This window comes from Cibotium barometz, chromosome 40 (assembly GCF_041138505.1).
Source record: "Cibotium barometz isolate CiBa-2024 chromosome 40, ASM4113850v1, whole genome shotgun sequence".
In the NCBI taxonomy this organism is placed as follows: Eukaryota; Viridiplantae; Streptophyta; class Polypodiopsida; order Cyatheales; family Cibotiaceae; genus Cibotium; species Cibotium barometz.
Window position 1 is genome coordinate 28,447,809 of NC_141085.1, and position 13,489 is coordinate 28,461,297.

The following is a 13,489-nucleotide window of genomic DNA, read 5'->3' on the forward strand; positions in this document are numbered from 1 at the left end:
AATACTCGCTTGCTCTCTCTCTCTCTCTCTCTCTCTCTCTCTCTCTTTGGTTGTGGACTTTCCTGAGTTTGAAACATGCTGGATTGTCCTCTCTCTCTCTCTCTCGGGCCCTTATAAAGGCCATGATCCACCGTTGGTCGTATAAGCCCTCGTGTTGCATTCTACCGACATTAATACCTCTCTCTCTCTCTCTCTCTCTCTCTCTCTCCACACCTTACACACACCGCCCACATACACTAAAATTTTCTCTTGTTATCCAAGAACTTAAAATCAAAGTGTTTTTTTTGTGGGGGTACAATCCAACCTTAAAATCTAGAAGGGCATTTATTCTTCATTTATAGTAATGTATGTATCACCATTTAGATATTCCATAATATATAATATATTGTACCGACATCCCATCCGAAACACTCTCTCTCTCTCTCTCTCTCTCTCTCTCTCTCTCTCTGTGTGTGTGTCGCGCTCTCCCAATTCACAGAAAAACACACACACTCTCTCTCTCTCTCTCTGCGCGCGCACGTGTGCACCCCCACACAGACAAGGACTCTTGTCTCTTTTTCCCCTTCCTCATTGCTTTGCAGCGACCACTTCACTGAAACCCCCCTTTCTCTTGATTCTCTCCGAGTTTTCTCCTTCTCTCCCCATGGCCGCCTCTGAGAGCTCTGCACGCCTTTCTGCCCTCCGCTTTATCCCACATAACGAACCCTGATAAGCCTCCTCCTGATTTTCCTTGCCACACCCCACCTGGCGTCTCCATATCAAATGATTTCTCTATAGCTCAAGGTGAGCTCAATTACCTGCAGTTTGATAGGGCCATCCCTGTCCCATGCCCATGGATGCATCAAAAAGCAGAGAAATTCTAATGAGCTCTATGGCTGCAAGCATTGATGGTGTGCTTGACATCACCCTCCATCATGCCAGAGACATCCATAACATATGCATCTATGGTAACCAGGATGTGTATGCTAAGTTCTCCATCACCCATACACAAGATACTGTGTATTCTACTCAGCCTGTTAGGGGAGGGGGTAAAAACCCTGTGTTTAATCAGAGCTTGCAGATTCTCATATCCAAGCTTGATGCTGTGTTGAAATGTGAGATATGGATGATGAGCTGTGCTAGGACTTACCTTGAAGATCAGCTACTAGGGTTTGTGCTTGTTCCCCTCGCTGATTTGATCGGCCTGGGAAAATTAACCCAGGACTATGCCTTAAGCTCCACTGATCTTTTCCACACGCCTGCTGGGACACTGTGCTTGTCTCTTATGTTCTATGTCCGCGGCGCCGAAGCTCTCCTCTCGGTAGCTGCATCGGAGAGTTCATCATCAGAAGTGATGCCGATGGAGAATGGCAACCATGGCATGATGGAGAATAGTAAACATATGAATGGCAACCATAGCATGGCCCCCATGGACTACAACAGTATCGAGTTTCCAGACTTGCAAATGGCATCTGAGAACCAGCAATTGGTCTCTCTGTACTTAAAGATGGCTTCTGGTGACTTCAATATGGATGGAGCTTTATGTGGCCGAGAAGATTCCAGACTTAAGGATGGCATGAGACCAGGGGCATCATTTTTGCAACTGGGTTCTTCCCCCATGGCAGAAATAGACTGTGAGATGGCCATGAACAATGGGGAAGAGAAGTCCGATGCATGCAACGGTAGCCCGGAGTCGCCCTCCGCCGACGATACTGGCTTTTCAGAGGATGTGGAAGTGCCATCTACAAGGGCAACAACAGAAGAGGTAAGTGTCCTGGAAACCAAGCCTTCCAGAAGTGTTGATGTTGTGCCCACTCCAGCCACCCCCCATTTGTTTGGGAGTAGTAATAGCTCTCAAGCTACTCCTAGCCCTAGGAGTGTATCTTCGGGTGCAGGTCTTTCATCGTCGGATGATAAGACAAATGGTAGCTCGGATGGGCAGGGCAGCCGGTCTTCTTTTACTACTCCACTTGTCAGCATCTCATTGGAGCCAGAAGAACCTGTGGTACAACAGCAAATTGTTGACATGTATATGAAAAGTATGCAGCAATTTACTGAATCTTTGGCCAAGATGAAGTTGCCCCTTGATCTTGATGGCGGACAAAGCCATGTCGAGCTCAAGAACGAACCTCGGGCAGATAAGAAAGGTGCATCATCAGAGTCAGCAATGAAGGATGGTCATAGGGTTTTCTATGGCAGTAGAGCATTCTTTTAAGCGTGTTGGGTTTTCATGATGTAAAGAGAAGCCACTGTTTGGCCTTTAAGGTTCCAGACTATTGGTACAAAGACCTTGTTTCCTTTGACAAGAGAGAAAAGGAATGGGTCTGTTGCTACCTCCTGTTAAAAATGGATCCTAGCAATAGAATTAACTTTTGTATGCAGGCATATTTGTACTGTGTCTATTTAATGGTGGAATGTTTGAAGTCTGCATAGTACCATAGAAGAGGAGTGCACGTATGATTTAGCTAGTCAATCTCCTCCTACTCTGAACATTGGTGACATTTCCAGATTAGTAAGCATTTCCAAATTAGTGAGCCTATAAAATTTTGATAGCTATTGGTGGCTCATTACAATGTTGAATTTTGTGCTCATTACAATGTTGAATTTTGTGCTAATTTGAGTTTTACTTCATACTTCTTCTACATATTTTCTCTTTATTGTTGATCTGCTAGCTACATGAAATTAATTATCTATTGGTGAAGTACATAAGTAAGTAAAGGAATAGTTGAGATAAGTAACTTTGTAACTCGCCACACCATTTTTAGAAAATTGAAGGCAACCAAAACAACTTAATGCCCAGGCCACCAGTCTGATGATGATAAGTTTTAACATAGAAGTTTAGTGGAAGAGAGTAAAGGAGTCAAATGATAGTGTGTATCTGTGTATGTATGTATGTATATGTGTGTGTATATATATTATACATGCTATAATAAACAAATATTTATTTCTCCTTGCATCGTCCTTTCTAGCCAACACATCACCAATAAAATCATAGAAATGCACTAGACAAGAATGGAGAAGCTCATTTGAAAAACAACAGTGCACAATTTGCATGCATATATTTGGGGTTTTTTATTATCTTTTTTAAATCTTAAATGTATATAATTTTTGACTACATGAATCCTATAGTTGGAATTATTTATATATCTTAAATGAGAATATCCAATTTATACATTTTTCTCTTGAATGAGCAAAAACCTTTATATTTATATTGATTTGATTTGAAAATGTATGATCAAAACTTGAGCATCTATACAAATTCTTAGCAAGAATCACTTTTCGAGTGTGTAGCATTTCATCAAGCACTTTGAAACTGGCATCATGTAATCACAAGATGTAATTACAAAGGTGCAAATGTATTACACATCATATAAGTATGGGAAATAGCCAAGGAAAGAAAGATTATAATTTCATAACTTATGTGTCCTTTTGTAAAGCTAAAGGTTCATCATTAAAAGAGTTGACAAAAAAAAAAGACAATTTGAGAGCTTACAATTCTAGAGAACATAATTCTTGAAAGATTGAACAAACCCGCAACATAGGTTTTCTGGTTCTCTTGCTTTGATTAGCCACCTTGTGCCTACATCCTCCCTTGTACAACTGTATGGTAGGCTAAGGCAGCTGCCATGGAGGATGCCACTCTAGTTGGCAAGCTTGTCGACAGACTTGTCCCAACAAGCAGGGATGGATGAGCATAAACTAAACTCATGTTTTTAGCATTAGAGTACTAATGATAAGTAGTAATTAGATTAGTAAAATAATAAAGCAATGATATGAGATGAACACACTAATTACATTAGATGTGGATAGATTTCCAAAATTGGTCATAGTCTTTTCCAAGCCCATTTCAAAGTGACCGACACCAAGTCATCACATCATTAATTGGGGCTCCCATTGAGGTGAGGGAATCTACAAGCCTTTTAATATTCAGTAGTAATCATTGATACATAGCTTATTCCTTTGCACATTATGTAGTTCTTGCTTTAACTACATCTTCCTAGCCTTGGTACTTGTGCTATACACCTTAATCAAGATATCCCCATGCATCTTTAGGTGTGCATATAACCAATCATAGAATCAGACACATTGTTAGAGAGCCAATACATAGCCTTGGTGCCCTCTCATGCCAATCATTAAAGTCATGTACCAATTATGGAGTGAGATTTTCTTCTAAAAGCTCAGGTTCCTAATAAACTCCCAATATCCTTTTCCCATGAGAAAGTTTATCATCTTGAACTTTCATGCTTAGAGGTTGTTTAGCCTCTTGCTCAAAATCTAAGATAGATTGTCAAACATTATTGCGTGTAGTAACTCTCACTTACACTAAATGTGATATTCTATAGGCCAAACAAAACTTGTAGTAACTTTTACACTTATAACAATCCTTGTCTCTAATAATTTGTCTAATAGATACATACACAACTAGTAGTAGTATTGTAAACCTATTATGTAACCAACGAACAAATCACATCAACACAAAATATCTATTTGTGGGCACTTCAAATCAATCACCATTATGCATAATATTATGTACAAAACGTGCACAAAGTGTTTGCAAAAAACTTGTAGGGTCAAACAGGGTTCGAAATAACTCCAAATGGCCAAAATAACGGTACCAAGGACCTTTGGGCACCTTAAACATAGTATACATTACGCTTTTGATTCACCAGAATAATGGTACCAAGGACCTTTGGGCACCTTAAACGCAATATACATTACGCTTTTGATTCACCAAAGAGGACTCCCCATGATATGATAATGTCCCCTCCTACTGTGTGTGCTTATTGCCGATGTCCTTGAGATGGAGTCACCCTCACCCATGTACCCCACATCATGTTCTTGCCTCTTGAGCTTGTAATGTGAGCCAACGCTTTGATACCATATGAGAAGAATGACGGGGAGAGGATGAGTTAGAGCTCCTTGTAAGTAATCTTCTTTACACATACACAAGAGTAGACAAGCACACTTTTGCCCAAGTTTGTATGCCATATTTGGCTCCTCATGCTTAGGTTCCTTCTTTTGTCTAGGGATCCATGCCCAAACAAGCAAATGTCCAGCCAATCTTTAATGATGTCTGAACACATTGACTCATAAATCTGTTAAGTCCTCATGCTTTGTGACCATCTTTCAGGGGGCCAATTCTATGCCAATGAATCCTTCAGCTTAACTCCTTATGTGGAAAATCCTCGTTCTCACCTTGGTTCCATTCTATGTGTTGGGCTTTCCCCAAAAAATTGATCAAAGCTGATGAAGGGACCAAATGGTGACATCCCCTCCACCTTAAAAACAGTTGTGCATAACTGTATAAGCTTGATATCACGGGAATACCCTTCAAGTGTAGCAGATCCATTGCCAATCTGTAATATTCAACCACAACCATAGAAAAGAATACTTTTACTAGAAGTTTCTATAGCTAACAAGCACCATTCATATTGGGAAATGTCTAGGCTGGTGACATCCTCCCCAACTTTATAAAAATTGTCCACAACTTTAAGTTTCAATCCATATGTCCAAGAGATAATCATGTTGGGCGCGAGACTAGGTGAGTCTTCGTAGATCCATAATCGTGTCCCAAACTTCCACAAAGTGGGCAACTGAACCAATTACACTCCGAGTTGGGTATCCATCCCTTATTACAGAGAAAGAGATGGATTTTTGGGCTCAAGTCCAAAATCCAATATATTCATGATCCATGTTCAAGAAGATATCATAAGCCTAGATTTGGGATCTGAAATGAGATATAGGCACAAGAGATAACTGTATCGAGAAGCAAATTTTGGCCAGCTCCATCGGCCATATCAAGAGTCAACAACTCTGGGAATAGCCAGGCATAGGCACAAGAGCCAATTGTGTCCCAAATATCCATAAATCCATAAGTAGCTATAGTACTTGCAAAATGAAAATAGACAAAATACATAGCCACAAAACATCTTGCCATGCCATTGCACTACATGAGGGCACCACCACTATGATCCATATGCATGTCCAAGTCTAACATGCTCCACATGTTCATCTCTTCACGGGTGTCTCCACCTTGCATAAGAGTACAATTGCTTCACCAGCGCAATGACCTTCCATGAAGCCAAACATGCTCGCTAGGGTTTCTCCTCCACGAGACTTTACCTCCAAGTGTGTAACATAAAATAAGAATGAGTCACATGCATAGAGATCCTGGTGCTCCATAAAGATTTCTGGTACATATAGTTTTACGGGCATTGCGGCTGCTAATAGAAATTCATAGAAAAATCCTCAATCCATGAGATATCCATGAGTTTCATGAGTCTAATGCATCCCAAATAAAGAGAGCTTAAAACATGCTCCATCTCAATAAAGGGAGCCATAGAGCTCTATATAAAGCCCAAGGATCATGGAGCCAATGATAATGATATAGCTGCGCCAAACCATCATATATGTATAAATCCTCGAGCAAAGACATGCCATAAGTTTAGCCCATAGTCCTTAGACATATCCGTATGGAAAACCATATAAACGAGGCTTTTCAACCATTAATGGTGTCTACCTGAAACAGTTCAAGACAAACAACACACAATTCTCCTTGTACAGGCACATGAGTGTTAAGTGTCCAAAATACTTACAATAAATTGCAAAAAGCACCAACTTTGCAAAGATCAAAGTATACTAAGCTTTTATTTGCCAAGTCTGTCATGAATCCTAAAGAAATATCTCATCACCATATCCATAAGATATCCATAGATATATCTCCATATAGCTTGTGTGTAAGCTTGACTCATAATCCATAGTAATCCATATGAAAAGAGTGTTGAACATGGGCACATAAATCCAATTCTGTGAATCCATAAATCCCTAGTCCAAGTTGTCTATTGCTCATTCTCTTAACGCATGATTGTTTCGATAAAGCTATTCTATCCATGAGATAGATGTCTAAGAAAAGTAAAACAATATTTGGGTCCTTCCAAGATCTTTGCTCTTCTCCAATCAACCAAATAAGTTAAGCTTAGATACCACTGTAACCGATATGGGACCGGTAACTTCAAATATGCAAACAGATAATAACAGTAGGAAGCCATGAGAAATAAATAGATAGCACGCTAAGCTAAAACGGCCAGCCCCCACCCCCTCCTTTATTACATAGAAACTTTTACAAAGAATCCAAGGTGAGGTTGCAGTCATGCACTGGATTTTCCACAATATACTAGTTAGCTTTCCGCTAAGCACTTATAAGGCTCTAACAAGTTTCTTGTCATGAAAGCCAAGCCAAATCAAAGCCACAAAACTGTCTCAAACAAGCTCCAAAACTGTCCCAAAACAACCCATTGTTTTCTTCTTGTATTAAGGACAGAAGAGAAGTAAGTCTATGTAATTTGTCTGTACCAACCAGCAAGGGAACAACCCTCCATGAGTAGTGAGATCAGCCAGTGCATGGGCTGCTCACACATAGGTAGCCATAAAATAGAGAAAGCTCACAACTGTACGGTGGGCCTTGTGAAGAAACAACACTTTTTCCAGCCTTAAAAAGGGACTCTATGGATATTTTATGTTTTATATTTTTGGGGTTTTTTTGTCTTGGTTGATGGCCTACACCTTTATGATGACCAACCAGCATGCCCCTTCACTATAAATAGCATTGCCTATACCTCATCATTCATGTACCACTTCATCACCATATCACGAACCATCTGGCCACCTATAGTAACAGCGTTTTCCTCTGCTGGTCCAGGCCGCGTAAGGCTCACATCAGCCTTACGTTAGGATGTTCTTAACACTTACATTAGGCTTTCTTCTTCACCATATCTGTGTTTTAATTTTGCATATGTCAGTGCCTACATCAAAGCATACATCAGATTACGTCTACGTTTTGGTTTAGCAGTCATCTGCATTTTGCTGCAGCATACATTAGCGCTATACATCAGCCCACATCTGCGGTTACATCAGGCTCACGTTAGGGCTTATATCATCGTTTATCTCAGCCTTACATCAATGCATACATCAGCGCTCACATCCGTGCTTACCTTCAGTATATTTTGTGTGTTTTGGCACAGCCCTTGGGATAGCAACTCTCTCTGCTACATTGGGACAGCAGCACTCTCTGCTATAGTTCGGGACAGCAGCCCTCTCTACTACTTCAGGAGGACAGCAGCCCTCTCTGCTACACTTCGGGACAGCGGCCCTCTCTGCTACTTCGGGAGGACAACAACCCTCTCTGCATCGAGACAACAGCCCTCTCTACTTCACGTATGCAACACCCATGTCACCGGAGCTTGCACCAGTCGGGACAATAGCCCTCTCCACTTCAGGTACGTAGCACCCATGTCATCAGAGACTGCACCACCATCATCCTCGTCATCGACGTTACCTTCTTCGGCTAAACCACTATCACATGGGAGTGCTTTGCCTCACATCGATGTGCGAGCCTTTGTCACATCGACCGTGCTTCAGCTTCGACGTCGTCTCTGCTTCAGCACTGGTCTTCTTCTGCTCAGTCACCTCTCATATGAGGACTCTTGTACATATGTGCACTCACCCTTTTATATATATTCACTCGCATATTTCATGCTGTGTGGTTTTACTATGATCTCTCGTATATCTGGTCCTTCCGTCCTTCTGCCCTCACATGGTATCATAGCTATCGTGAGCAAAGGGATTGAAGACCTCGGAGCACACAGCATGGATCATCTACCCACACTCCCGGAGGACCGATTCTTCTCACCAGAAGATGCTTCTCCAAACTCTGATCTGGACCACATAGGGAATGGGATTTCTTACTCAATGGAGAATCCTGTTCAAGATCATACTTTGGGAGACAATTAATCCATGCAAATCACCTCATCCACACCACCTTCACCATCACGATCGCCCTCTCCGACTTTATCAAATTTTATTTCCCGAGGGGGATACATTCCTTTTGCCATTGTGTTTGTGTGGGACCCTGGCATACTTCATCTTCTTTCATCTTCTCTCATTGTCCCCTTTCTAGCCTGAGAGGGGGTGTGAAGAAACAACACTTTTTCCAACCCTAAAAAGGGACTTTCTAGATATTTTATGTTTTATATTTTTGGGGTTTTTTTGTCTTGGTTGCTAGCCTACACCTTTATGGTGACCAACGAGCACCCCCCTTCACTATATATAGGATTGCCTATACCTCATCATTCATGTACCACTTCATCGCCATATCATCTGGCCGCCTCTACAACAAGGGCTCACATCAGCGTTTTCCTCTGCTGGTCCAGGCCGCCTTTTGCAGGGCTTATATCAGCCTGTTCTTGGCGCTTACATCAAGCTTTCTTCTGCACCATATCTGCATTTTACTTCTACATATGTCAGTGCCTATATCAGAGCATACATCAACGTTTATACATCAGCTTACATCTACATTTTGGTTCAGCAAACATCAACGCTTTACTTCAGCAATCATTTGCATTTTGCTACAGCACACATCAACCCACATCTGCGCTTACATCAGGATTACATAAGGACTTATATCAATGTTTATCTCAGCCTCCTTGTATTAGCGCATACATCAGGGCTCACATCCATGCTTACCTTTAGTATATCTTGTGCGTTTTGGCACAGCCCTTGGGACAGCAGCCCTCTCTGCTACATCGGGACAGGAGCCCTCTCTGCTACACATTAGGACAACAGCCCTCTCTGCTACACATCGGGACAACATCCCTCTCTGCTTTAGGTACGCAGCACTTGTGTCACCAAAGCTTGTACCACTCTCGGGAGACGACAACCCTTTCAGGTACGCAGCACCCATGTCATCAGAGACTGCACCATTATCATCGTCTCATCGACGATACCTTTTTTCACTACCACTATCACCTTGGAGTGCTTTGGCTCACATCGACGCGAGCCTTCATCATCGACCGTGCTTTAGCTTCGACATCTTCTCTGCTTCTTCATCACTGGACATAAATCTGATAAGTCTCATAAATGATTAAAATCCATGATACTCATGCTTTGTGAACATCTTTCACGCAAATTCCATGCCAATGAATCCTTCAACTTAACCCCTTCAATGGAAAATCCCCATTCTCACCTAGGTTCAATTCTGTGTGCTGGGCTTTCCCCAAAACATTGATCAAAGCTCGTGAGGGACCTAATGGTGACATCCCCTCCACCTTATAAGCAATTTTGCACAATTGTATAAGCATAGTATCATCAGAATACTCTTCAAGTGTAGTAGATCCACTGCCAATATGTGATATTCAACCACAACCACAAAAAAGAATGCTTCCATCAGAAGTTTCTGTAGCCAACAAGCACCGTTCATATTGGGAAATGTCCTAGCTAGGGGCAGATATAGTGCACCCTATTGTGTGCATGTTGGAAAGTCCCTTTATCTATGCAAGCTTGCAAAATGAAGTAGCTTATGCATGTGCTTTATGTGCTGATAACATAACAAAGAACCCAGTAGTTGGGTTAATGATTGTGCATGGTCTATAAGTGAGGTTTAACACTCATGGATGCTATATGGAAGATTTCAATGACTAGGAGACCTTTTGATGTGGTGCATTCCGATGTTTGGGGACCAATAAGGACAATCTCAATCAAAGGACGCCATTCTTATGTATCTTTCATTGATGAGACCACACTAAGAAAGTGTGAGTGTATTTCGTAAAAAAGAAAAGTGAAGTATTTACTCACTTTTAGAGCTTCAAAACTATAGTAAAGAAAGACAAAGGCATGCACATAAAGTGCCTAAGATGAGATGGTCTCAAAAAATATTTCTCCAAGTATCTTCCGGACTATTTAAGAGAGTTGGGGGTCATAAAGAGGAAGTTTACATCTAGGTACACCTCACAATAAAATGGTCTTAAAGAAAGAAAAAACATGCATATTGCCCATGCATTGATGAATGACAAAGGGATGCGTCATTATTTTTGTGCTAAAATATTAGCAATTATAGTTTATATTATGAAGAGGATGTCGAGTGATGCCTAAACAAAAGTTTACTAGTAGAAAACCAGATTTAGCACACTTTAAAATATTTGGGTATTCGGGGGGTGTTATTATATACATGTACCATATGAGGTGAGAAGAAGTAACTCAGATCTTAAGGAAAGTTAGAATGTATATTCATTGGTTGTTTATTTGAGCAAAAAGGTTATAAATATTATAACCCCATTACACATATGCAAGTGAGTAAGGATGTTGTGTTTATTGTGTTGGGTAGCTTGTATATGCCAGTAAAGGATTGTATAGAGGCTAAAGCAAAAAAACAGATGGGTGCCTTAAATGCCAAGCAAAAATCACAAGCACTAGTGGAGATTAGGAAAGTCCTTTGACAATAGGTCTATTATGAGACGTTGGTTAGGTAGTTAAGAAAGAGAGACATTTTGATGAGTCATGTGGTGGTACTACAGGTGCTAAAAATTTAACAAGTTCACATGTATCACATCAAGGAAAGAAAAGGTGGATTGGCCTTTTATAATCCCTAATGTTTTCTCCTTTGTTAATGGAGATAGTGGCTCAAAAGAAAGCCTTGATGAGGATTTTAGGATCTCGATTGTTGGTATACCTAGTATACAAAGAGCAATAGCAATGTTCATAATACATAGTAATGATCCAAGTCTATATAAGTTTACTAGAGTAAGATATCTAGCAGATAGGTTGAGATATATTGGGCATTCAACCCATCTTTATGAATATATGGTCAAATCTATACAACAGGTAGAGACCATATGTTTTGAGGATGAATAGCATTGGGAAGATGCCATGGATGAAGAAATGGGTTTCACCACTAGATGCTAATGAGACATGGGATTTGGTGCCTTTACCCAACAAAAAGAAGGTAGTTCAAGTGAGTCTACAAAGTGAAGCATAATTCATATGGTTCTATCAATTACAAGGCAAGATTGGTTTACCAAGGGATGTGCACATACATATAGGATTTGACTATGAAGAAACATTCAATTGGTTGCTAGGATGGCAATCATAAGAGCAATCACCCCCATGGTTATAGCTAAGGGATGGTCTTTACATCGGATGGATATAAAGAATTCATATTTATAGAGTGACTTGTAGAAGGACGTTTACATGGTGTAGTCGTGTACACCGAGATTTTGTTTGGAGGTTGTGCAAAGCCTTGTATGGCTTGAAGGCAATAGGGTCAGACAAGATAGGGGAGTATATTGTCACTATTAGATTTTAAATATCCAATGGTGGTTTCTCACTCTATGTGAGAAAGAATGACAAGGGGAATGTGCTATGGCCATCTATGTTGATGACTTGATTATCCATAGATGATAGTGATGATGACATTTATGAGGTGAAGATTCATCGTAAGAAAAAGTTTGAAATGACAGATTTTTGGGAATGTTGTTATTTAGCTGAAGTAGAAAGAAACAACCGATGGTCGCCTTGTCGAGTATAGAGGCTGAGTGTACAGGGGTTCTGTTATGGTGACATGTGAGGTAGCTTGGTTGAAGAGCCTACTTGATATGGATGAGCCCATGGATATGGTAGTTGACACACTTGGCTAGTAACCCAATGTATCATGTTAGTACAAAGAACATTGAGGTGCATTACATTTTGTGAGGAAGAAGGTTCTAGCAAATGATGTGGATTTTGTTTATGTCAGCATAGAGGGTCAGGCCGGCTGACATCTTCACAAAGCATTAGGTACAAAGAAGCTTTGCAGGTTTAGAAGCTTATTTGGAGCGTGTAGGGTATAGAGCTAAGCTTGAGGGTGAGAGTTGAGATATCGAGCTCAAGTAGTGTGAATAATGGATGATAGGCTTAGATGACACCTCCACACTTATGACACTAGCATGGTTAGTGAGATTATAAATGATGATATGTTGTCAAAGATTTACATGATATATGATAACACTTTGTTAACTAGAGTTATAGCATAGTTACAGTGCTAGCTCATATAGTCAGGTTCACACTATGGACCCTGCATGTTTTAGTCAAGTTACTACAGTTATGGTATAGTTATAGCATCGGTTCATATAGTCGAGTTTACACTATGGACCTTGAATGTTTTAGTAGTAGAGTACTTTCCCATATAGTATATACCCTTATCTTTATGTTATGGTCTTGTTTATGTGTGTAAGGAAGTTGCTTATAAGGAGCTCAAGATCACCCTCTCCCCTGTATTCTTATGTTCTCCCCCCATGCCAAATTATTATACCCTGTATTTTTAACACCCCCCTCAAGTGATGAATTCATATCTCTATCATGTGCTAAATTCTACACCCCAAGCTGAATGCCATGAATAGACCACTCTAAATGCCTTTAATAGGCACACACTATGTAGATAACGACTTGGAATTTTACACAAGGGTAGGGATTAGGGTTGCAATTACAAGGTGAAGGTCATGTCCTTTTACATCTAGAAGAGTTGCTCGAGATTGCTCATGGGAAGCCTCGTTGATGTTTCCTTCTTTGTTCACCATCATGTTGGCCTCCTTAATCCACTTCTTATGCTAGAAATCCTTAGCCATCATTAGAGGAAATTTGGGGTTTCTAAAGAGCCCTCTAAGAAATCACCATGAGAATATTCTCTCAAAAAATGGGCAAG

At 40.6% G+C, this 13,489-nt stretch overlaps 1 protein-coding gene across 1 annotated transcript; it reads left to right on the plus strand.

The window, feature by feature from the left end:
- The first annotated feature begins 529 nt into the window (after positions 1–529).
- Positions 530–2,360, plus strand: LOC147615382 (uncharacterized). The gene has a single exon (XM_086779472.1). It carries the CDS (start codon positions 827–829, stop codon positions 2,192–2,194), a length of 1,368 nt encoding a protein of 455 aa, XP_086635598.1. The 5' UTR covers positions 530–826; the 3' UTR covers positions 2,195–2,360.
- The last annotated feature ends 11,129 nt before the right edge of the window (positions 2,361–13,489 follow it).

Coding starts and splice junctions, on each gene's coding strand:
- LOC147615382 (XM_086779472.1), top strand. CDS start 827: ATGCCCATGGATGCATCAAAAAGCAGAGAAATTCTAATGAGCTCTATG.